The sequence below is a fragment of the Geotrypetes seraphini genome, chromosome 2 (genome assembly GCF_902459505.1).
Source record: "Geotrypetes seraphini chromosome 2, aGeoSer1.1, whole genome shotgun sequence".
In the NCBI taxonomy this organism is placed as follows: domain Eukaryota; kingdom Metazoa; phylum Chordata; class Amphibia; order Gymnophiona; family Dermophiidae; genus Geotrypetes; species Geotrypetes seraphini.
Window position 1 is genome coordinate 237,893,302 of NC_047085.1, and position 26,507 is coordinate 237,919,808.

Consider the following 26,507-nt stretch of genomic DNA (forward strand, 5'->3'; position numbering starts at 1 on the left):
CCTGGTTAGTACAAATGAAATAATGGGGAGGGGGTAATTTTTTGAATTTTCACTAGGTGCTTTGAATGAAAGGAAAGTCTTTATTATGTGATATATGTGTCAGTTGGGAGGGAATGGGATAAAATAGATTGAGTATGATTAATTATAGAATTTCAAGTGATATATTTTAAGTTAAAATGATGTTACTTTTTGTTACACTTGATATGTTATAAAAACGAATAAAGAATTAAAAAAAAAAAGAAATAAATATTTGAATACTTCATATTCCTCCACATTACAAGTGTATGTGTGTTTATGTTTCATTTCATTCTGCACAGGGACCAAGGAGATGCAGCCCATGTAACTCAGAGCCAGCCAGTACCTCCATGCACACCCCTCCTCCCTTCAGTACCTGCAACTTGTCCCTTTCATCTCTTCTCTTCTCCCTTTCTTCGTGGCGTTCTTCAACACAAGCAAAGGTGGTGGTAAGTTGCTGTATAACAAGCCATGTCTTCATACTCTCCTGCGCTGTTGTTGACTGCTCAGTTCAAGTCATGGAGCTTTATGGTGCCAATACAGTTCAAATTTTGCAGTCAGATCCAGTGTGGCAGAGGAAGAGCACACGGCTTGATATTCAGCCACTCTCCTCCTCCATGTGTGCAGAAGAAAGAAGGAGGAAGTACGAGAGGAAATAAATGGGACAAGCAGGAGGTTGCCACAGAAAGGGGGGTTCAAGGACGATTTGGTGAGATGAGATGAAGAGGCCAACCTGGATGAAGGAAGGGCCACAAGAGAGATTTAGCATACTGAACATGCTGAAAGGGGAGGAAGGAAGAGAGAAGGATGGTAAGTTGGGGTACCATAGGTGAAGTGTGAAAGTACTGGGGATACTATTGGGAAGAGCAAGAGGTTGGTATAGGTGCATGTATGTGCTGGGGGGGGATCAGGGCTGTAGAGTCAGTAGATAAATCCTTTGACTCCGATTCCTCTGTATTTAATATGCTAATGTAATTTCCACGTTGATTGAAGGAAGGCAACATACACACCGTTTAACCACAGAACTACTGGCTAGGAAGCTCATGCTCTACTATACAAAAAAAATGAAAACAGTAAGGTTTTATTTATTGTTTTTATCAAGTGGCTATAGAGTAGAAGCATAGAATGCATAAAAATCAGGAACAGGAACTTTACCAGTTAAAAAATATGATACTGCAGAGGATCGCTGGTCAGCTGTAGTGACCCTAGCAGGTTGCCGTCAGCTTCTGCAGCACATCCCCTCTGCCGCAGTCCCGCCACTCCTCTGACGTACGGGACCGCAGCAGAGGGAACATGCTGCAGAGGCTATGGCAGCCTGCTAGGATCGCTACAGCCGACCAGCGATCCTCTGCAGGCTGCTTTAATGTGAGACCGAGAAGCCACGTGAACTTACAGCTGATGCGGCGCTTGTACCTGATTGGGTAAATAAAAATGTCTGCCGGTGGGCCAGTTTAAATGCAAATTTGTAATTGTCTGATGGGCCAAATTTTGACATGTCTGATCTACAGGCTGTCTTCTCTGCCATTCCACATACCCACTTTCAGATTTTCATTCTCTCTTCACCACATCAGAATCCTCAACCCTCATCCTTTTACACATTCCTTGTGCTTCTTCCCATTCTATGTCCCTTTGTCAGAACCATTTCCTGCACTCCAAAGCACTCTCAAGGGGATCCAAAAAGGAGGCAGAAAAGTAGGAGGAGGAAGAGTAGGAGGAGGGTTGTGGAGGCAGGTCAGAGTAGAAAGGAGAGCCACACTGGTTGGACAGGTAGGAGAGAGAACCATGGTAAGCAGGATATGACTAGCAACTACAGCATCAGAAGAAATGATGGTGAACAGAGCACCAGGAAAGAAAAAGAGAGGGAGGTGATTAGATACAGCAGGGAAGGAAGTACTCTAGGAACAAAGAGCAGTAGCACCAGAGCTCCAACAGAGACAGAACTGGATGAAGGAAAGGTAGAAACAAGGAAGCACCACAAGATGTATCAGGAGGTAAGGCAGGTGACAGCTTCTATCAGGAGGTTGGTATCATCACAAGGTGATATCAAAAGGAAAGGTAGGTATCAGCTTTCAGGGGTTAACATCAGATATTGGCGAAGGCACAGGCGGAAGAACAAATGGCTAAAAATGTAAAAAAGGGAGATAAAATTTTTTTCAGATATATTAGTGAAAGGAGGAAGATAAAAAATGGAATTGCTAGGCTAAAAGATGCTGGGAACAAAATATGTGGAGAGTGATGAGGAGAAAGCAAATGTGCTAAACAAATACTTCTGTTCTGTGTTCACAGAAGAAAATCCTGGAGAAGGACCGAGATTGTCTGGCAAAGTTACACGAGAAAATGGAGTAGATTCTGCTCCGTTCACGGAGGAGGGTGTTTATGAGCAACTTGAAAAACTGAAGATGGACAAAGCGATGGGACCAGACGGAATCTATGCCAGGATACTAACGGAGCTCAGAAAGGTTCTGGCGAGTCCTATTAAAGACTTGTTCAACAAATCTCTGGAGACGGGGGTGATTCCTGGGGATTGGAGGAGAGCGGATGTGGTCCCTATTCATAAAAGTGGTCAAAGGGATGAAGCAAGAAACTACAGGCTGGTGAGCCTCACTTCAGTTGTTGGAAAAATAATGGAAGTGTTGCTGAAAGAAAGGATAGTGTACTTCCTTGAATCTAATGGGTTACAGGATCCGAGGCAACATGGCTTTACAAAAGGTAAATCGTGCCAAACAAACCTGATATGAAAAAGGATCTGCAAAAGTTAGAGGAATGGTCTAATGCCTGGCAACTAAAATTCAATGCAAAGAAATGCAGAGTAATGCATTTGGGGATTAATAATAGGAAGGAACCGTATATGCTGGGAGGAGAGAAGCTGATATGCACGGACGGGGAGAAGGACCTTGGGGTTATAGTGTCCGAAGATCTAAAGGCGAAAAAACAGTGTGACAAGGCAGTGGCTGCTGCCAGAAGGATGCTGGGCTGTATAAAGAGAGGCATAGTCAGTAGAAGGTGTTGACGCCCCTGTACAGGTCATTGGTGAGGCCCCACTTGGAGTATTGTGTTCAGTTTTGGAGACCGTATCTGGCGAAAGATGTAAGAAGACTTGAAGCGGTCCAGAGGAGGGCGACGAAAATGATAGGAGGCTTGCGGCAGAAGACGTATGAGGAGAGACTGGAAGCCCTGAATATGTATACCCTAGAGGAAAGGAGAGACAGGGGAGATATGATTCAGATGTTCAAATACTTGAAGGGTATTAACGTAGAACAAAATCTTTTCCAGAGAAAGGAAAATGGTAAAACCAGAGGACATAATTTGAGGTTGAAGGGTGGTAGATTCAGGGGCAATGTTAGGAAATTCTACTTTACGGAGAGGGTAGTGGATGCCTGGAATGCGCTCCCGAGAGAGGTGGTGGAGAGTAAAACTGTGACTGAGTTCAAAGAAGCGTGGGATGAACACAGAAGATTTAGAATCAGAAAATAATATTAAATATTGAACTAGGCCAGTTACTGGGCAGACTTGCACGGTCTGCGTCTGTGTATGGTCGTTTGGTGGAGGATGGGCAGGGGAGGGCTTCAATGGCTGGGAGGATGTAGATGGGCTGGAGTAAGTCTTAACAGAGATTTCGGCAGTTGGAACCCAAGCACAGTACTGGGTAAAGCTTTGGATTCTTGCCCAGAAATAGCTAAGAAGAAAGAATAAAAAAAAAAAAAAAAAAAAATTTAAATTGAATCAGGTTGGGCAGACTGGATGGACCATTCGGGTCTTTATCTGCCATCATCTACTATGTTACTATGTTATGTTACTATATTACGGTGAAATGGATTCAGAACATGGTAGGAAGTGTGGATGCGAGGTAGTATCCAAAAGGCACCCAGAAGCAGAAAGTGACAGCATTGGGAGGATAGACAGAAGTAATAAACAGCAGAACCTGGATTGCTGTAGTTTCAAAGGAGCTATTTCTAGCAATTCTGGCAATATGTGTGTCACAAAAGAAAACCTAATAGGATGCTCTCAAAAAGAAAATGAAAAATGCAGGACACCACCATTTCATTTGTTTTTCTTGCTTCTTGTATTTAAAATATTACTTTGCCCCCATTTTGATGCTTAGAAACCGATAAAAACTGAAGCAGCAAGATAATGTTTTTCTCCTCCAAGAGCTTTTGCAAAGCGAGTAGAGGACCTCAGAATTCAAACTGCAAAACCTGGCAGCTGAAACTTCATACTACACTTTCATGACAGCAAAAGACAGTTCATAATACCTGAAATCATAGAAGTCTGCAAACTCTAGAGCAGCATCCCCATCTGCGTAGAGTTTACAGTGACTCTTGTCATTCATATGAGACTGTACTGCTTCTGTTGAGTAGAAGGACTTCCCTTTTTCATTGCACCAGAGGCAGATTTTCCCAATACCAACTTTCTCCCCTGTAAGGTGTAAAAAAAATGTCAAGTCAAAGGGAAGCTGAAATGAATACAAAAGACATAGCAATAAATAAATAAATCGAAGGCCAAATATCAGGAAGGATATAAAAAGGCCCAAGGCAATCCCAGAGAAAAGTAATGAAAACAAGTCTACACAGAAAGATATATCATATAAAACTGAAAGATCTAACTATGTAAATCCTGGGAGAGTGAGAAAGCAGAGATGTGATCAAGATGTTTAAAATATTTGAAAGGTATTAACACACAAAGGAGTCATCTCCAAAGAAACAGAAGCATTAGAAATAAATGTACACATGAAGCTGCAAGCAGGTAGACTTGGTACCAATGTCAAGAAATATTTCTTCCATAGAAAGGTTGGCAGATGCCCATGGAAAGCCCTCAAGAAGGTGGTGGAGACAAAAATGGTGCTAGAATTTAAAAGTACAGGATATACACAGAGGATCCCTAAATAGGAGAATGGAAACTTAGCTTTAAGAACTTAAACTTCAGCTTAATGAACTGACTTTTTGCAACTCTAAGGTGGCATGGGGGGGAGGAAACAATTTGCATAGAGCCTCAGTTACAACCTTAACAATCGTACTAAGTCATTTCAGTCTAACTGTAGTCCTTAAACCTATCCTGAGGGACCCCCAGCCAGTTGGATTTTCAAGATATCCCTAATGAATATGCATGAGTGAGATTTGTCTATAAAGTAGGTAGTAGGCATGCAAATTTTTCTCATGCATATTCATTAGGGATATCTTGAAAACCCAACTAGCTATGGGTCCCCAGGACAGGTTTAAGAACCATTGCTCTATTATACTACTATGTGGTGAATTTGCAATATGGGTGAATAGGCAGGACATGAAATGAAATGAAATGCTTCAGTTTACACAAAGCTTAGTCATATCATGGAGGCATTTCTATAACTGGATGCATTGAGGTAGGGAAAGGGGATAGAACTTGATATACTGCTTTTCTGTGGTTAAAATCAAAATGGTTTACGTATTACAATTCTCCTTCCATATTCACAGGTTTGGCATGCGCGACTTCGATTATTTGCGGTTCTCATCTTGCTGAATCCACCCCCCCGAATGACATCATCCTGGAATGCCGAGAAAAAAGTTAAGCGCTTTTTGTCAGCATGGTCGGGCAAACGGCAGCGTCGGAGAAAAGTTTGTAGAGAAACGGGGGTGCAGAAAGTAAAGTCCACAACTTGCATCAGTGTGGTCGGGCAAACAGTAACTTCTTTTTTTTTTAAAACAATACCATGCAAATACCGTGAAATCGCGAATACTAATGATAAGTTCACAAGGGCTGTATCACAAACCCCGCAAATATGAAAGCAAAAAGTTATTCACAGGTCATCTTTGACCCTAATCCCTGCGAATTTGGAGGGAGAAGTGTATATACAGGCACTTATTTTGTACCTGGAGCAATAGAGGTTATGCAATGTGCTCAGTCACATGGAGCTGCAGTGGAAATCAAACCCAGTTCCTCTGGTTCTCAGGCAACTGCACTAACCTTTAGGCTGCTTCTCCATTTTAGGCACGATGATGTCAAATACTGTGCTAATTGTCTTTCCTTTAGTCCCACCAGACAGAAACTGAGGTTGTGTCCATCGACCAGAGGATGGAAATAGAAAAGTAAAAAAGTATGAGAGCATCATACAGCATGATCTCATCAGTATTTCAAGTGACAAATGCAATGGATTACATGTCTTTCTTCTAGTGACAGGTCGTATCAAGAGTACTTATCTAAATCCCATGAAAACACCACGAGGTGTAAAGGAGGGCAAGTTGGAAGGGACTTGGAAGTCCCAAGTATTCCCCTAAGAAGTCTCTACTCTTAAAGCCTTTTATGCAATAAAGAAATGGTTAGGTGCAGCTGAACCAATGCCCCTTGACTTAGGAGTCTATTTGATTTGATTAGTCTAGAACAGTGGTCTCAAACTCAAACCCTTTGCAGGGCCACATTTTGTATTTGTAGGTACTTGGAGGGCCTCAGAAAAAATAATTAATGTCTTATTAAAGAAATGACAATTTTGCAGGAGGTAAAAAACTCTTTATAGTTTATAAATCTTTCCTTTTGGCTAAGTCTTAATAATAATATTGTAATTTATAGCTAAAGACACAAGATATCAAGATATTGAAGGGAATTGGACTTAGTAGAGACAGAGAGATTGTTCACCCTCTCCAAGGTGAAGAGAACGAGAGGGCATTCGCTAAAGTTAGAAGGGAAAAGATTCCGTGCAAACGTAAGGAAGTTCTTCTTCGCCCAGAGAGCGGTGGAGGTCTGGAATGCTCTACCGGAGGCTGTTATAGGGGAAAGCACCCTTCAGGGATTCAAGACAAGGTTGGATAAGTTACTTGCTAGACTCAAATAGGGCACTGGTCTTTGACCTAAGGGCCGCCGTATGAGCGGACTGCTGGGCACAATGGACTACTGGTCTGACCCAGCAGTTGCAAATCTTATGATCAAGAAACTTTTATTTTACTTTTGTGTTTATGATTAACATACTGAGGGCCTCAAAATAGTACCTGGCGGGCCGCATGTGGCCCCCGGGCCGTGAGTTTGAGACCACTTGTCTAGAACTTGTAAAGATCAGATATACAAAGGAAGGAATCTGGACTGGTCTGGTGGGCCTAAAAGAAAGAAAGTTAGCAAGACAGACATAATTTCTCTTTCCTTAGAATCCTCCCCAAACCAGTCAAGAACCTATGGGATGTACCAAAGCAGTCCATAATGTGGGTAAGTACAATTACTATCCATTCAGTTGTGTCCAACTCTTGGATATTCTGTAGGCCAGTCCTCACCATGCTTCCCTGATTTCCACAGCGTCTTTCAATTGCTTGATTTTCATTCCCGTATCATTCTTGATGGTATCCAGCCAACAGGCCTTTGGTCTCCCCTGCTTCCTTTTACCATTGACCTTTCAGAGTACCACTTCCTTTTCTAGTGAATTTACTCTCATCACATGTCCAAAATAGGTCAGTTTCTGTCTGGTAATCTTGTCTTCCAGGGACAACTCTGAGTTTATATGATCAAGAACATCTTTGTTGATGATCCTAGCTGTCCATGGGATTCGTAGAAGTCTTCTCCAGCACAGCTCGAAGGCATCAATTTTTCTTCTGCTTTCGTGAGTGTCCATGTCTTGCAGCTATATGTCACTATTAGGCCCAAAAACAGGGGTCTCGGTTTATATTCGGGTCAGCGACCACCCACCACTCTCCCAGGCTTGTTGCAGGGGTCCACCGGGCCTGCCATAAGACCTGGTGGTCCAGTGATGGGCTGGGACAGGAGAGATCTCTCCTGCCTCTTGTTCCGTCCTACTCTAACAACTCTCACCTCCCTCCTGCCTCCCCAATTAGTGAAAAGTGTACCTTTATAATCCCTGGTGGTCTAGCGGTGAACTGGCGCAAGAGTGATCTTCCTACACTCCTGCCCCATGCAGAACCGCTATCTGAATGGCTGCCCACTCCCTCCCTACCCCTCCGACAATCACCCCCCTCAGTAACTAAGACGAAGGACAGCAGGAGGGATGTTTCAATCACTGTCAGATTCTCACAACTCCCCCCCCCCCAGTCACAGCATGGAAAGAGTTTCCACACAATGATGCAGCAATAAGCTGACCTTAGATACCACCCTGGTCTCAACCCTGCTTGAATTTCATTATCTCAGAAAGGGAATTAGGGCTTGTCTCTCTACTAGACTGCAGTTATAGGTGCAACTCAGAACCTGTTAGCAATTTGAATTTCCCTCCTTTTGGAACTGAGCTGAAATCAGCAGCTCACAGGAGAAAGATCAATGCATAGTCCTGCAGTGGTTTAGATCACAAAGGGGGAAATTCTAAAACCGGTGCCTAAACTTGGGCACCTACTGGCACCTGTTAATTGAAGAATGCCATTAGAAACGGCAAAAAAAAAAAAAAAAAGGAATGTTGAAGTGCCTAACAGCGCCTAAATAAAAGGTGCTGGAATTATGCCTATGTAGGCACTTTAGGCTGCTGAACGCCAAAGTAGGCGTGGCCAATGCTAGAAGTGGCGTTAAGCCCATGTAAGCATGATTCACACAAAGATAGGCGCCAGAAATGTAGGCCCTGAAAACTCTGGCCTACATTTCCGGCACCTATCTTTCCCATAGGCACGGTTCTAAAACCAGCACTGATGCATTATTGACATGCGGCTGCTGATATCAGTGCCAGTTATAGAATATGGGCCAAAATGCATAAAATGAAATTGAATGCTATTAATACAGGCCTGGGAAAACCTCAGATGCCAGATCACTTACACACTTGACAGAAATTGTGGCCAACAGCCTGGACTGTGGAGATATGCCACCAATGGGCCAGGGAAGACACTGTTTCTGCCGAGATGGACCAAGACAAGAAAAATATCTGAGAAGGCTGGATAGGACAGGAAGAAGAATGAAAGCAAACCGTAAATCATAAAAACAAATATAGTGAGCACAGCTTTTTTTTTTAACCTTGGCTCCTGAAGTATTTCAGTTGGTACCCAATTGATCAGAAACTTTGTCCACCTCTGCATCAGCATCACACTGAACACAGAGCTGTTGAAGGCAGAAGAATATCAAATTAATCCTTTTACATTCTATTACTCACCTAAATACTTTATCAGTCCCCTCAAGTCCTGAAGATACTCTATGTCTGGAATAAAGAAACTGTGCACTTTGCTCATATGGGTCATATTTTTTGTAAGTGAACGTGAGTGATGAGAACAGAAGAGACATTCTGTGACAGGAAGCGCTCCAGGAGAGGTGCTCTCAGGACCTGCTCCACCACTGGCTTCATCTGCAATACATTCCATTTCATCATCTTCCTCCTCATCTGCTGAATCCACATCTTCCCAATCTTTCAACAAAAGTTAAAAAGCACATTACTTTGTAAGTATATTAATTCTTTCACCCCCAGACTATGCAGATCAAATACATGGAAAAGAAGTAGGTGACTGAAAGATTAGGTTCTTACCTCATCAATCTTCTTTCTAGTACATATACAGTATACTCTATTCCTGAACCTTTGGGTAGTCAATCCCTTCTCGTGAGAAGTCTTGTTGGAAGCTTCATTTGCATACTTTTTTGCTCTTCTTCCCTTACCTCTGGGCTGTCCATCAACTCCTCAGTATGTAACAAAGCAAGCAGTTAACCCTGGAGAGGAAACAAAAGAGGGAGAGGTATGGGGATTCTCCCCACAAAATATGTCTGACCTGCTCATATGAACATGGTGAGAACACTTCACCAACCTACACTAAGAATGTGGGATAATTTTATAGAGACCTCCTAGATTGAACAATGCAGTATTTGCGGGTCATATTCTTGTCAAGGCTTGACAAAGAGACAAGATGTCTAAATTGCCAATACTTATTGAGGCATATGGAAGGCGAATTCACAGTTGACAGGACGGGCTTCAGGAATAGACTGTATGTCTACTAGAAAAATGATTAACAAGGTAAGAACCTAACCTTTACTTCTAGTATGACAGACACAATATTCCTGAACCTTTGGGACATAACAGAACAGTCACTCAAAGTTTAAGTGGGGGACAGATGATCCTGCTGCCAGAATCGAAGATCCAAATTCAGAGTCCTGTTTAGCTTTCATATCTATTTTGTAAATCTTTGTGAATGTATGCAGAGAAGACCAAGTGGTAGCTCTACAGATCTCTTTTGGATAAATCGTGGAAGATTCCGCCCACGAGGAAGCAGCGCCTCGTGTTGAATGTGCCTTCAAAGATACAGGTGGATGAAATGGCTATACTGATCCACCTGGAAATCGTCACTTTCAATGCTGGCTGACCCTTAAGGTCTGCTCCAGCCAGCACAAGCAGATGATCTGACAATCAAAAATAATTTATGACTTCTGGTTTTGCAGTAAGAGTCTGCACACATCCAAAGACAACACACTACCATGTTTCCTCGAACTCAAGGGAATGTAGGTAGGCAAGAGCATTTCCTGGTTGATGTGGAAGCTGGAAACCACTTTCGGTATGAAAGACGGGACTGTGCACAAAGTCACACCTGAATCCGTAATCCTAAGAAAAGGATCTCTGCAGAAAAAAGCCTGAAATTCTGACACTCTCTGGGCAGAGATAATGGCCACCAAAAACTTAGACTTGACAGTAAGATCCATCAAGGTAGCTTGGTCCAGTGGTTGATGGGGTGGACTCACTAGCACCCAGAGAATCAGATTAAGATTCCAAATCAAAAAAGGATGTTACATAGGAGGGCAGAGTTGCAACGCACCCTTCAAAAATCTGGCTACATCAGGATAAGCAGTAAGGGTGCTCCTATTAATTCTGGATCCACAGCAGAAGAGCATGAATATCTTAACTTCCAGGAAGCCAACCTCAAGGCCTTTTTCTAGACCCTCCTAGGGAAAGGCGAGTATCATAGAGATTGAAGCCGAGTTCTGATCTGCATTTCTCTGAGCATGCTAAATTTGGAAACACTTCCAGGCCTTTGCGTACATTGCTACTGTCAACATTTTCTTGCTCCTCATAATGGTGGATACCACTTCATTCGAGTAGCCTTTGTGCTCAAGAGCCATGCTGTAAGACCAAAGCATTCTGGATCCTGAAGGGTAATTGGGCCCTGCGTGAGAAGCTGAGGATGACATGGAAGCTTGAGACCTTGATCCTACTGCAAATATACTAGGTCTGCAAATGACAGGTGTCATGGCTAGTCTGGCGCCACTAAAATTATCATTCCCTGGTGCGCCATTATCAGAAGTCAGCCCATCATAGGCCATGGAGGAAAAGCGTACAGAAGACCTATCTTTAGCCAGGGTTGAATCATGGAGTCCAGACCTTCACTTCCTGTCTTGTACCTTTCTTGTTGGTGGCCGATGCCATCAAATCAAATGTTGGATGCACCATCGCTTCACTATACATGTGAAGGCTTCCTGGGACAGTGACCATTCCTCAGGATCCAGGGTCTGCCGGCTGAGGAAATCCACCAGTACATTGTCAGTCCTGCTACATGTGCTGCAGATAGCGCTAGAAGATGTACTTCTGCCCGCTGGAATAGCATTTGGGCTTCCAAGCAAAGAGGAGCACTCTTGGTGAAGAACCCCCCCACACCAGCAATTGACATAGGCTACCACCGTTGCACTGTCTGAGAAAACTCAAACCACATTTTTCTGTAAGGTGCTCCCGAACTCCAGAAACATCGAGCAAATGGCCTGAAGTTCCAAGCAGTTGATTGACCACTTCCTGTGGGAAGGAGACCAGAATCCCTGAACCAGATGTCCCTCGCAATGCCTTAGAGGCTGGCACCTGTCATTAGAATCACCCACAAAGAAATACGCAGAGGAAGTCCTCAAGTGAGAGACATAGGATTTAACCACCAGACTGTGATGGGCCTCTGCTGTCTAAGGGAGCTGATGATGTAGTGGGTCCCTCTATCGGGAAAAGAGTGCCTCTTGGAAGGGATTAGAGAATGACACAAGGACAAATCTGTCCCCCTCCACGCAGGAACTCAATTTCCCCATCCCTGTAGGTTTTGGTGCTGTCCCTGTCCCATTCCTGTAAACTCTGCCTTAACCACAGAAGCCTCGAACACTTATGATTTAAAAATGTTTGAGGCTTGTGCAGATGAGGATGGAGCTTGTAGGAATGGGGAAGGAACAGGAAAAGAACTCACGGGAATGGGATGTGAAAATGAGTTCCCACGGGGAAGGGGAAAAATTTGTCCCCACGTCATTCTCTAGAGGGGATGCAAGTGTGCCCTTGCCCAGGCACACTTGCAATCAAAATATCCATCCTAGGCTGACCCAGAAGCTGCTGGCACTTGTGCCAGCAGAAAAAGCAAGACATGGTCCACACTATCTTAAGAGCTCCTTCCAGAGAGACATACTGCTTCGAGATTAAAATGCTGATATCGGGGTGCCAGGGAAAAGCATAAGACTGGGAGCACACTCCACAAAGCCAGAAAGAAAAAGTGGACAGAGCCGGCTGAGTGACCAAATTCAACTCCTGTAGAGACTCTGACATAAGATCCTGCAAAGTCACTGTTGAGAACTCCTAAGAGTCAGAATACAGTCCCTGATCTCCTGTGCCTGGAAGTGCTACATTGGAGAACAAATGGCCAGCGAGCTGGTCATCAAGTTTCAAGTTTCAAGTTTATTTAAATTTAATGGTTCGCTTAAGAATTCTAAGCGAATAACATTACAATAAATATAAGGGTAAAAACAGTTAAGATCATTTTTGTGAATTAAAAAACATATTCGTGAACACTTAACAAAACAGACACTACTGGAGAGGTTGGGAAAAACATGCGGGGTAAAAAGTTACAATGTTGTTGTGTCCACATAGATAGACGAAGAAAATTGGATAGGGTAGGATAGAACATTGGGATGGGGGTACCTAAAAATAGAAAATTTGCGAAGTTTATGATATTTTAAATTGATAAAAGATGATTCCTGTTTAAGGGTTAAAGGAAGCCTTAAACAGAAATGTTTTTAGATTAGTTTTGAATAAAGTGAGATCTTTGATATTCCTAATGTAGAAAGGAAGAGAATTCCAGATAAGCGGGGCTTTGACTGAAAAAATATCATGTCGCCTAGTTCCTATTATTTTCAATGATGGAACCATAAGTAACTCCTGACTATTAGACCGGAGAGAGCGATTTGAGAAGTGTGGAATTAATAAGCGGTTAATGAACTGAGGTTCATTTGTAGTAGTTGTTTTAAAGACTAATAATGCTATTTTATATATTATTCTCTGGTTAATGGGTAGCCAATGAGATTTCATCAGATATGGAGTCACGTGATCATATTTCTTTCCTTGATGTATTAATTTTATGGCGGTGTTTTGAATTATTTGTAAACGTCTTTGTTCCTTGTTTGTTATGTTTAATAATAAGGAATTACAGTAATCTAATTTGGATATTATGAGTGAGTGGACTAAAATATTTAATGATTTTGGCTCTAAGTACTTGGACATTGAACGGATTAGGCGCAAACGGTAGAAGCAGTTTTTAACTGTGTTGCTAATATGTTCTTGGTAAGAAAATTTACTATCGATGATTACACCTAAAATCTTAAGTGAAGTTGCTAATTCAATTGGTGTGTTGTTAATCGAAAAAGGGATTGATAGTTTTAGGTCTTGTTTTGAAGGAAAAAATAGAGCCCTTGTCTTGGATACATTTAGTGCTAGTTTGTTTTGTACTAGCCAATTTTTTATTTGTTCTAATTTTTGGTTAATTTGAGCTATGTCATTTGAGTTTTCCGGGTTGAATGCATGAGTCAACTGGATGTCGTCCGCGTAAGCATAGGTGGTAAAACCTATGGATTGGCTTAGGTTTAGTAAGGGGGCTAAAAAAATATTAAATAAAAGAGGAGACAAGATAGAGCCCTGGGGGATACCATAGTTTTGGGAAAAAGGTTTTGAAATTGTATTGTTAAAGCGTACCGTAGAAGTACGGTTAGAGAGAAAGGAGGTAAACCATTGCAAGGCTAGGTCGCTAACGCCTATAGAATGGAGTCTGTCGAGAAGAAGAGAATGGTCAATTGTGTCGAATGCGGCTGAAAGATCAAGAGAAAATAAAATTACCGAGTTGTGGTGATCAAGATTATAAATGATATTGGTGGTGAGCCCAATTAAGGAATACTCTGTATTATGATGTTTCCTGAAGCCTGTTTGATTGGGATGTAATGCATTGGTAGAATTGGCAAAGTCTGATAGTTGAGTGAATATTACTTTCTCTGTGATTTTTGCTAAGAAAGGAATATTAGCAATTGGACGGTAGTTAGTGGGGTCGTCATAGCTGATTTTATGGTCTTTTAATATAGGAGATATTATTGATGCTTTCCAACTTGTTGGTACTGCCCCTGATGAAAGGATCTGAAGGATCACCCAAATCAGTATCAGGCAGAACTGGAACAGTCGAAGATTGAGAGGAAGACATGCCTATAGAAGCAACGCTGTATAGAGACAGATCAGAGATTGGATGGGACTGCGCAGGGGAAAAACACCTACTTCCAAACTCATTCCACAAATATGCCATAAAGTCTGAGAAGGCCTCCAGCTCCTGGGGCGTACAAGCTTCTTCACACTTTGGAAACTAAGATCCATGAGAATTCTTTAAACTTGCACCTTTCCGATTACTAGTCCAATCATAGTGTTAAACCTCCTGGACAACTGCAGCATTTCATACCTAGTAGGACAATGCAGGCATTTCTAGAAACTAAGTATCATCTAAAACACTGCAGTGAGACTAATCTTTAACCAGAAAAAATTTGACCACATAACTCCATTCTACCAAAAATTACATTGGCTTCCTGTCTTATCATACCAAGCCATTTCCAGGGATCCTGAACTGAGCCAAATGGTTAGAATGTCAACATCATATGCATTTTAAAAAGCTATTAAAAACCCATCTGTTCTCAAAATTCTTGTAATCCCTTCCAAGCAGCATACTGATGTGAAACTATTGTTAACCTGTTGATGCCAATATTCTATCTGATAATGGTCAGCCCATCTCCTTTGTAAATCGCATAGAACTGAAAGGCTTTTGCGATATATAAATAAAAATTTATGTATGTTATGTTAAAGTCACCCTGAGATGGCTGAAGAATGCGGTCTTAGGCTGCAGAGGGGTCCACAGCTGTGCTGAACTCCAAAAACAAAATAGGCCATCCCAATACACTAGCCAAGCATTTAGTCACCTGCTTAATCAGAAGACAGGCTAAGCTTTACACTGCCACCACTCCCAGGTGAGCTATAAATGCTCCAAAGGCGCCTAATTTGCACAATCCTGGCAAAAATTCACACTAGAAGAGTCCAATGACTCAATCCCAACAAGTTTTGAGGCAAAAATTGCAGTTTTGGAGAAGCAGGGAGCTTTAGAAAAAAAGATTGCTAAAAATCCAAGGTGGCTGCCACTAAGAAATTTGTGCCAAAATTGCAATATTTTTCACATATAGTAAACAGCAAAATTGGCTATTTTAGGATTTTTCAGGTGGGGGAACATAGGAGGACATGCAGGAACCTTCAAAACTGTGAAATTCAGACCCCCCCCCTTTTATCCCACAGGCTGTGAAAGCCTTTACTCACTGTGACCTGTGCTAGAAATGTGCTGCAGCCTGCCACAGCTCTCTTATAGTAGCTGGAATCAGAGAACCACTGCCTCATGCTGGGAATGCCTCCTTGAAACTGATCTTCAGGCTGCCAGTCAGACTCCGTGCCTGACTGCACCTCCAACCCTGCGGACTGACAGATGCGCTCAGGAACAGGTGGATGTGCGGAACGCAGCCAGCACCCTGCGAGACACAGCCGCGTCTCCTAGGTATGCCCAACAGCCTGTGCCGAACTTCATCCGGCAGCAGAAGAAGCAGGGATGGCCCAAACTCCTTAGAAGCAGATACAAGCTGGCTGACAGGTACCGAAGTCTGTGTGTTCTCCATGCAAGCAGAGCTGAAGAACCGCTACAAGCACAAGCAATCCCGAAAAAAGGGAATTTTAAGAAAATGTTGAAAACAGTTATTTGTTAATGCCTTCATGTGCTAATGCTATTTGCTGCTGAAGTCTTACCATCTTGTAAATGTTTTTATGGGATTTTGTCTTTCCATCTTGTTGGATGAATTTCAAAGAAGGTTTTAATAATGATACTGTTAGTTCATGTTTTTATTGTGTTTGTTCTATTGAAACATGTTTTAGTACTTTTAATATGTATGCATGTAATTTTGTAAACCGTATAGTTTTTATGTGGTATATAAATTTTTTAATAAATAAAAAAGGAGAGAGCAGAACAAACACACTCCTGCTGGCATGTGCACAAGAGAAAAACTGCAGGAGGAGCTAGAGAACACAATGAAGTAGAGCAGAGGCACAGAAAAAAAATCCAGATTGGATTCCTTCTGCATACTGCATGCAGCAATTAGGACACAACCCACTTGTCTAGAATGTCTCACCAATTGCACTGGAAAGAGGCTTTTAAATTTAAATCAGGAAATCCAAGATGGCCATCGCAACAGCCATTTTAGTGCCAACAGCCCGAGGGAGCTACACAGGAAAAATAAAAAAGAGTGATTTAGGGATTTTAGAGGTGGGGGAACATAGCCTGGCAGATCGATTTGGAAGGAGGTGTCCTTAAAATTGAGTTTTGGGGGGTCTTGGGGTTAGAGCTGTCTGCCTGTTACTCACTGTGACTCGCTGTGTGCTGGGAGCTTCAAGATGGACTGCTTGTGTCTTTAGACTGCCTCTCGGGCCCAATGTACCAACTGGAGACCTCAACCCACATTGGATCACGCGCATAATGGGGGTAAGAACAAAGTCGTCCCCACTCCTGGAACAAACCGCTACTGAGCCACGCAGCCTGCGCTCAAACCCACTAGCGGATGAACCTGGGGCAAACTTTGCTCCCAAGGAAACGGTCCCTGAGCTCCCGAACAGTTAGTACAGGCTGTCCAAGTGAGTGCACTGTAAGGCAGTCTTCCCCTTGGAGGTAGACTCTCAGCACCAGAGTCCGTGCTCTCCTGCAGCCAGGGCTGTCCCACAAAGGGGATCCTCTGCAGCACTGAAAAATTCTTGCAAAAAGATCTGTGAAAAAGGCTCAATTTAGAAGAAAATAAACATGAGCATAAAAGACAAGCTCCTGTCTTACTTGTAGGAAAACAACTGAGGAGTTGAAGGACAGCCAATAGGTAAGGGAGGAGGAGCAAAAAGTATGCAAATGAAGCTTCCTATAAGACTTCTCACAAGAAGGGATGGTAAAATTATGTTCTTACCTGTTAATTTTCTTTCCTTTAGTAGCAGCAGATGAATCCAGAGACAAGTGGGAATAGCTCACATCGACCAGCAGGTGGAGATAGAGAAACTGATTAACAGTTGGCTTTATAGCCTGGTATTCCTCCTGTCCATTCAGTTATGCTCCTTGCCCAAGCATCCCGAGATAGGATAATGAGCATCCAAAAAAAACTTCTTTCCAGTAGCGAATGTTTAAACCAGAACTGAAAATGCCACATAAGACACAAACAGATAGCCACAGAAGGGGTGGGGCTCTGGATTCATCTGCTGCTACTAAAGGAAAGAAAATTAACAGGTAAGAACATAATTTTACCTTCCTTAGCATAGCAGCAGATGAATCCAGAGACAAGTGGGATGTAGCAAAGCAAACCTTAATCCGGGTGGGAAGCAAACGCCGCCTCCGCAACAACCGAAGCCCAAAATGCCACTATTGCAGGCGCCCCCACATCCAAGCAGCAATGCGTAGAGAAAGCACGTTCGGTAGACCAAATAGTCGTGAGACAAATCTCCCCCAAGATAAAAACCTCCGGACCGAGCTGAAGAGGTAGACCTTGCTCCAGCGGAATGGTCATGCAGATCTTTCGCCAACCGCTTCCCTGCCAGCCAGCAGGCATAAAGAATGTCCTTCTGTACCCATAGCGTGATGGAGGCTGCGGATGTCGCCATACATTGAAGGCGTCCCTGGAATACTACAAAAAAGGAGAAATAGATAACTAAAAGTTATCAGAAACCGAGCCCGCGGAGAAAACTACGTACTGATCAAAAAATGCAGTGAAGAATAACACTGCTCCCCAGGTTACCTCCTAGGTAGCGGGAAGGAAAACTAAGAGTGCCAGAAAGAAAGGATGACTCCCCTACAGAAGGAATAGTGGTACCATCCGAACTGACACCCTATATAACGGAAATCAGAAATAGGAATCCCCGCTGAAAACGGCCTGCACCCAAAAAGAAAACTGCAGAGCTGAAACCATGGCTACGAGAAGCAACATGAGCAACGGCACAGCCCCTCGGCGAGCCAAAAGACCAGGATGAAATGAAGCTGACATTACGCGATGAGCAAAATACCGAGCCCACGTAACAAGCCCACGTAACAAGCCAAGCCTGGCCCTAGAAGTAAAAGGAAATTACACGCTAAGCGCTCGGCCATACACTCGTGCCCAAAAAGGAATTCTGGCGTGGTGCAGACGCTAAGAAGTACCCCAGAAAGGAAAAACATCCAAACGGAAGCAGAAGCCACAGGAGAAGACTTCCTTAACCCCTGGACTAAAGAAGAAACAATCTGCTTTTCACCACTTTTACACGTCAGTCACGACCTCTCCAAAAAGCAAGGTCGTAAAACTAAGGAGGTACCTAAAAAATTCCAGGAGATCGGACCCTAGGCGAGCCAAGCCCGAGATACCAGGAACTTCGTCATCCGGCTGGCGAGGAACCCATCAATACCGTAAGGAAGGACGGCGCCGCCAAGCCAGAGCTTCCGCAAATACAGTGCTCGGAAAGTGAGCTCGAGATGGCAGAACCAAGCTGACATCAGCCAGCGGAAAACACTGAAAAGGAGAAAGCAGAGGCGAAAAAGTCTCCACACAGCAACCCCCTCTAACGCACACTTCCTAGGCCCGCTGAGAAAGCTAGGAAGTCTAGAATTGAGAGACGAGCCATGAGGATAGGCTCAGGAGATCTCATGTTTACAAAAAGAGTTAGAACGCCCGAGCCACAATTCTCAATATCTAGGCTGCAGAAAATGAAACAGACGAGAAATGTGCCATGCTGAGAGTCCGTGAAGATCAAGTCTGTCTAAACTCATATCCTGATCCATAAAAGGATTTACCAACAGAAGATGAAGATGAGCGTACACCCAGTGAAGCAGAATAACTTCACCTTCCAACCGAAAACAACACCTACTGCCCAAGCTGTAGAGAAACACTCCCATCCTCATACTGACCAAAAGGAACCTCAGTGGCATTCCAGAAGAATAATAGCAGCTCCAGACAGGCAGCCTGACCATGCTCAAGAGCAGAAGAATGACCAAGGACAGAGGTGCCCCTGAAGACCAGACACCAGGATCTGAGGAAGGAAGCCAGCGAGCCCCCCCCCCCAAACCGACCGCCTGGAAAGGTCAGTGGACATGAACAAGTCCAGTAAAGACCGAGCCATGTCTCGAAAAGAGAAATCGCACTGAGCCATCAAATCACTCAGAGCGGTGCAGGAGGATCATACTAATAAATGTAGTCCTGAGATACTGGGAACCACTGACACTAAAACGACAGCTGAAGCAGCCGAAGGGAAAGCGAGCCAAAGCTCCTAGTGAGTCAGTAATATGGATATATCTCCTGGCAGCGCAACAACTGTCTAACGTTCACAGATTCTAAAATGCCTGTGAATTTCAGGGTATGCGCCAAATCCAAAAGCGCCACTCCAAGGGAGGCAGGCCAACCTAGTGCCGAGGCCAAGTCCAAAGAGACTATGAAGATCCTCTTCCAGGATACGAGCAGAAATGTGTGACCCCGAGAACTAAGCCGCAGAATGGGATGCAGCCTGCTAATCTCTTGGCCTTATGTGTGGCAAAGGCTCTTCTTTATATAATTGGTATGCATCAAATGGTTTTTGTTGCTCAGAGGCACTCTTCCAATAATACTAGATAGGCTTTTCACATGTTATATCTAACAAAGGACTTACATGACCCGTCCTTCTCTGTGTCCTTAGATGCAGAGAAGGCTCTTGATCGGTTAGAATGGGCCTGCCCAATGCCCCAGTCTTGGCCCCCCATACATTCAGTGGTACCCCAAGAACTACAAGCACCTTCCTGAAGACCACAAACCCGTGCAAGGAAAACAGCAAACAGAGAGACTCCAAGAACTAACTGGAACCTGAGGAGAATGCAAAAGGAACCAACCTCACCTCTCCCTGATCCGATAGCATAGTGACTACTCCCTCAAGTGAAAGCTGTATGAGGCCATGGGAGAAGTCAAGACCCCTTCAGAATGAAGCGCAAGAGGCCAGTAAACAGCAGTACGATCACTGCAGGAACAGGAAGAAGAAATTAAATTCTCTTAGAAAAATATTCAAGGTTCGTAAAGTAACCCATGAAAACAGGATTAACTCTATGCAACGGGAGCGACAAGCCGGATGCCCATAGAGGGAATACGCAAGAGATGCAATCAAGATGCTGCATCTACCGCCCTCAGAACAACCATAGCCATTTAACAGGAATTAGACAAATGCGTTGTGACCTGCCCATATGACCGAATCCTGTCCGTGAGACAGCTGAAAGAGCTGCCAGCGGGCGTGTAGTTCAAAGTGGCCCAGGGAAGGCCAACGATGGGACACCCTGGACGTAGTCCTAGGAACGCTACTACAGAAAAAGAGAGGTATGCTCGAAGGAAATCGGAAATAGCGTCCCCAGACACCGTCAGGTCAGAATCAATGTAACAAATTGCCAAATTACACAGTGTCACCCATGGGAGACTTCGAGAGATAGTTAAAGTGAAAAATCTCGACACTCTCCTGCGCCTGAACCCAACACAGTGTGACACGGCTTCCTCCAACTCAGTACGGAGGGAAGCCGAAATCGGGAGAAGTATAGAGTCAAACCGCAAGCAAATGGGGCTGCAGAGAGTCCCCTAGGGTATAACGCAAGCGCGGCAAACCTCGTAAGGTGTTGAACATATTCCAATTCCATATAAATGGATTTAACAGCTTTTTCTGGTTAATTAAAAAGTCCCGATGCACCCGAAGCTGCAATGGGAACTGAACTCATACCCTCAGGGTGACGAGGCAGCTGCTCTAACCGGAAAAGCCACAACTCAGATTTAAAGCAGTGTCATAGCACGCTTGGTATTAGTAGCTCTCATTTTTTTTTTTTTTTTTTTTTTTTAAGGGGATAGGATTTGATAACCATCTTTCTGTGGTTGCAATTACAGCAGTTTACATATTATATACAGTTATGTATTTTGTACCTGGGGCAATGGAGAGTAAAGTGACTTGCCCAGAGTCAAAGGAAGCTGCAGCTAGCATTGAACTTGGCTCCTATGGCTCTCAGGTTGCTGTACTAACCATTAGGCTATGAGCCTGTTCTACAAATCAGAGCCCCCACACTGGGCCCCCCCCAAAAAAACATGCAGGCCGGTAAAAACCGCCCGCAACTACCGCCGCAGCGTAGCGACGGTTGAGCCCAACTCAGCCGGCTCCCAGAGAACTACTGAACGCCGCGGCGCCCTCCCCCCCCCAGTGCAGGAGCGTCAGTCTTTACTCAGAAAAGACCACGGCTCTCAGTCGAAGAAGCAAACACCGCCGCGGCAAGCGGAAAACTGAAGCCACAATGTGACTTGCTCCGCCGGCCAGACAACAACGTTCGCCCGTTTTGCCGGCCTCTTGCGACTGGGAGGGAAACCCCAAGAGCCAAGGGAGTCGAAGAGAGAAACCACAAAAAAAACCGCCGAAACAGACTACGAGAACGCCTCAGCGCGTCTGCCAGCATCGGAGCACCCACGTGATCCAACAGTCCATGGAAAAGGCCCGGGCTCTCAACCCTTTAGAACCCTGACCACAGCCGCGGCCCCTGCCGATCGACGGGCAGCCTCAGCAAACCATGGTGTATATGCGAGGGCACTCCCCCCCGCCCACACAGGAAACCACCATGCGTCTCCTGTGCGCAGGAAGGCAGCAGCTACTCCAACTGAGCCCAACGCAGGGGTTCAGTGCACTCAAACATAGGCAAAAACCAAGAGATGAGCCGCACCAACGAACCACTCACCAAAGCTCAGCGGCTGTAAATAAAGGAGACAACCAACAACCAGAAATTATACCCTGCCATTGCCATACTCACAACCCAGCAGACAAGGTTGCCAGACCTCGGCAGGAACAGCTTGAGCACCCCTGAGAGTACTGAAGCATGGAAAGCCACCGCAGTCTCTTTTCTTGTGTTTTTTTTTTTTTTTTGTTTTTTTTTTAAGGAAAGAAGAAAAAAACCAGAGACCCAGATAGACCCTCTATCAGAGGAGGGAGGGTGAGGCAGGGACAAGGGAGGGCCCAAGTGTAACCTCTAAAGCCGGCACCGTACAGCCGGACACCCCTGTCTCACTGAAGAGAAAAAATCTCAACAGGAGAAATAGAATCAATTGTGAGTTCCCTGAAGAGAAACCTCAACAGGAGAATTCGAAATTCCAGCCACAGCCAGAATCCAGGAGCTATTGGAATAGCTCCAACCCCTGCTGGGAGATAGAGCAAACTGAATGGACAGGAGGAATACCAGGCTATAAAGCCAACTGTTAATCAGTTTCTCTATCTCCACCTGCTGGTCGATGTGAGCTATTCCCACTTGTCTCTGGATTCATCTGCTGCTATGCTAAGGAATGACTACCCGAAGGTTCAGGAATACAGTGTGTCGTACTAGCATGCACATTGTTTCTGTGGATCTCAGCCATACTTTGGACTGCAATGAAGAAAGCAATGTGAACAAAGGGGTGGTGAGAGGTGAAGGATACAAACACATGAGAGATGAAGGCAGGAGAGAGAAAGGAACAAAGAAAGCACCATTTTTCAGGTCACAGTTTAATATTTGGTCCTCATTTGTATCTCACACATGCCTTTTCACATTAAAGCACACATACACAGTTTTCTGAACTCACAGAAATTGGAAAAATTAACTGATCATATTCTGTTCGATTTGAAAGCTGGTGACAAGTCACCCCTGTACTGGCTTTCCTGTTAAAATTCTAGCAATGTTAAGACATTATCTCAGGCCAACCATTTTATATTAAAAATCTTCTGCCTTATGTCTCATTCTTTCTCCTAGAGCAGGAATTCTTAAGTTTTTTTGGTTTCTAAAAACCCTGTGTCCACTAGTGCTGCCCGATTCAGGAAAAATATTTTGATTCGATTCGATTTTCCTGCCCAATTGGGTGTTTTGGGGTTTGTTTGTTTTCAAACATCCTAGTGGGTTTATTTTAAAGCCTCTTAGAACATAGACAACAACAACACACTCCTAATTTGCCAAACAAATCCTAAACTAGAAAAAACAAGGAAGGCAACCAAGTCACATCAAGGTCTGTGAGGGGGAAGCTCAAAGTGCCTAACTTGGCTCACAACTTGCAAACCAAATATAGTGTAATATGTCAAAGAACATGTCACATTATATGATGTTATAGGGCGCTCTCAGTGTGAACCCTCAGTGATAGGAGCACAGCTCCGACACTTCACTTCTGGGCCAAGGCCAAAAGCCTCCACCCGCACACCATCATCGAGCGCCCTGTGTGTGCAGAAATCAAACCAATCAACAATCAAAGTGAGTAAATGAAACTCAACACAAGCAACCTGAGCGACCCCCACACAAACCCTGCCAGCCAAACCCCCTCAAAAAACTCACGCAAAATCACAAACAAAGTCAAAAACCATACCAAAAAGTGAAAAACATGTCCAAAAGAAACAATACTTATCCAAAACTGTCACACAAACGGAAAAACCGCGCCAGGAGGAGAGGTTCAACCGCGCTGGTTTCGGGAGGAGCCCTTCTTCAGGAACCTGGCCTCCAACAGAACACAAGCAGAGAGGAAGGCTGGAGGGCGGGGTGCCCGGGAGGGAGAGCACACCGGCTAAAACAGATCCACAGGTGACATCATACACGAACCAACCAATCATACAGTGCCAGCACTCAACACAGTCAGCACCACAGAAAAGAGAAGGAGAAGAGGGAGGGAAAAGGGGAGGGAAAAAGAAACACCCACCAATAAGAGCACCGCAATCAAAAAGAGTCCCCACCCCCCACACACACGCAAGCACACCACACACTGCATCCAAAATCCACTATCCAAAGGGAGCCAAAAACCCTATTAAACAATGGTATTCCATTCCACACTTTCGTTAAGGCCATTCGGCTGAACAGATTGTAATTGAAAAATCCAATATTGTTCCCTGAGATTCAGGTGAGCCTGTCGATCCCCCCTAAAATCCCAAGGGACTTGCTCAAGCACGAACCAGGATAGGTCAGTAAAACAGTGACCAAAGTCAGCACAGTGGGGTACCAGAGGGGCTAGAACATAGAAACTTAGAACATAGAAACATAGAAGATGATGGCAGAAAAGGGCTACAGCCCATCAAGTCTGCCCACTCTGCTTACCCACCCCCTGTCTATGCCCTAATGACCCAATTTCCTTATCTTGACCCTCGTAGGGATCCCACATGGGTATCCCATTTATTCTTAAAGTCTGGCACGCTGTCTGCCTTGATCACCTGCACTGGAAGCTTGTTCCAATGATCAACCACTCTCTCTGTGAAGAAATACTTTCTGGTGTCGCCATGAAATTTTCCGCCCCTGAGTTTGAGCAGGTGCCCTCTTGTGGCCGAGGGTCCCTTGAGAAAGAAAATATCATCTTCCACTTCGACACGTCCCGTGAGGTACTTAAATGTTTCGATCATGTCTCCCCTCTCCCTACGTTCCTCGAGAGTGTAGAGCTGCAATTTGTTCAGTCTCTCTTCGTACGAGAGACCCTTGAGCCCCGAGATCATCCTGGTGGCCGTCCACTGAACCGATTCAATTCTGCGCACATCTTTACTGTAATGTGGCCTCCAGAATTGCACACAGTACTCCAGATGAGGTCTCACCATGGCCCTGTACAACGGCATTATGACTTCACCCCCTTTGCCCTCTCCTACCCACACTGGTGCTGTGGTATAAACAAAAAATACTTTTCCTTTCTCTGTTAAATCCTAGCTCACATTTGCAGTCTAATACCAGCTCTGGCAGTATACACATTTCAAATCTGACATATTGTATTCTCAAAACAGAAAGTAAAATTATTTTTTCTATCTTTTGTTGTCTTGTCATTATTTAAATCAGGTTGGTCCCACACTCTGGTTGTCTTCTGATAACGCGCTTGCCAGGGTCTCCTTCTTTCTCCGTGCTAATCATCCATCTCCATCTCTGTCCTCCCCTTCCGTTTTCCTTTCCTCCCCCGGATGTTTTGCATCGCAGCGATGGACCCCACCACCCCCAGATTCACCATCTCCTTTTCTTAACTACCCTTTCATCCTGCATCTCTCCTTCCTTCCCCACCACCCCAGGGTTTACCATTTCTCCCATTCTCTTTCCAACTACTCTCCTATTCAGTATCTCTACTTCCCTCTACTCCATCCCTTGTGTCCAACTTCTCTCCTTCTGTTCCTTCCCTCCCTAAATTCCATTGTCCACCATCTCTCTCCCTCTCCTATTTTTAGATCCATTATTTCTTCCATCCCTCCCCCATCTCCCTTCTCCATAATCTTCCCCCCTACACCCTAGTGAAGAAACAGCATGAGACCTAACAAGTGATCCAGATCGTTCAGACCAATGTGGGATTTCTGGCAGCCTCATGCAGTTTGTTTTTTTTACTTTAATTATCAAAATCGTAAAGGGTGGTGAGGATGGTTCAACTGAAGACTCCCAACCCCAAGGACCCCAAACCCTTTGCTTAGGCCTGACTGGAGCTGGAGGGAGGATCAGCTCTTGCATGTATTAGCCAACAGGAAGAGAGACGAGAGCGAAGCACACTGAAAAGCAGCATCGGCGGCCTAGATGGCCTCTGTTTTACTGGCACCAAATCAGCTCTGCGTCTGATTGTAAACCGTGGGGTCGGTTTGGACTGCGAGAAAACTGGCGGCTGCTGGTCAGAACCAGGGGGAGGGAGAGTCACGTTCACTTTCTGCATCTGGGATCACGCACACAGGGGGAACAGTCAGCGCTTTCTCTCGCTAGGGTGCATTAAGGATGGGACCTTTCATTATTACTATTTTTTTAACTTACTACTACTTTTTAGCACTCCTTTGCCGAAGTCCTTGCTTCTGATTTAACTTCCAGTTTCACAAAGCCGGAAGTTACATTAGATGGATGGACTTCGGCGGCAGAGGGAAAGCCCTTCTAGCAAGGGGGCCGACTTGAATTGGTGAGTTCGGTTTTTTGTAAAAATAAATTGATTTGAATCGATTCATCCAAAGTGAATCGGTGAATCAGGCAGCACTAGTGTCCACTAGTGACTACTAACAACAGCTACTACTAACAGTGCTAAATGCTAACTAACATATTGCTAAAATTATAGCAGTGCAGTCATATTACCAGTAATTGTCTAGACAGTTTTGTTTTAATAAATTGCTTTAGAGTTCAAGACCCTTCTCTGCCTGACCTCTTTCCACACCTCTCGGGAATGCAGGCACCACTGGTTAAGAATCAGGATATGGAGAGATTAGATTAGTCGAGTTAAAAAAGAAGAGCTTCCCTTCTGCAGGTACCACTGTTTACAATTGTTTACCTAGTGCTGTAGTACACTTTGGAAGACACTGTAAAGGGTTG

The 26,507-nt window shown here is 44.3% G+C and overlaps 1 protein-coding gene across 2 annotated transcripts in view; it reads right to left on the reverse strand.

The window, feature by feature from the left end:
• The window catches only part of ZNF622 (zinc finger protein 622), a 61,661-nt gene that overhangs the window by 21,547 nt on the left and 13,607 nt on the right, over window positions 1–26,507 (reverse strand). The window contains exons 3-4 of one of the 2 annotated variants that reach the window (XM_033935238.1): window positions 9,050–9,298; window positions 4,269–4,431 (exon numbers count right to left, since the gene is read on the reverse strand). In XM_033935238.1, coding sequence (XP_033791129.1) covers window positions 4,269–4,431; window positions 9,050–9,298 — 412 coding nt within the window. The remainder of the gene's footprint in view (window positions 1–4,268; window positions 4,432–9,049; window positions 9,299–26,507) is intronic. The other variant, XM_033935239.1, reaches the window with a different exon arrangement.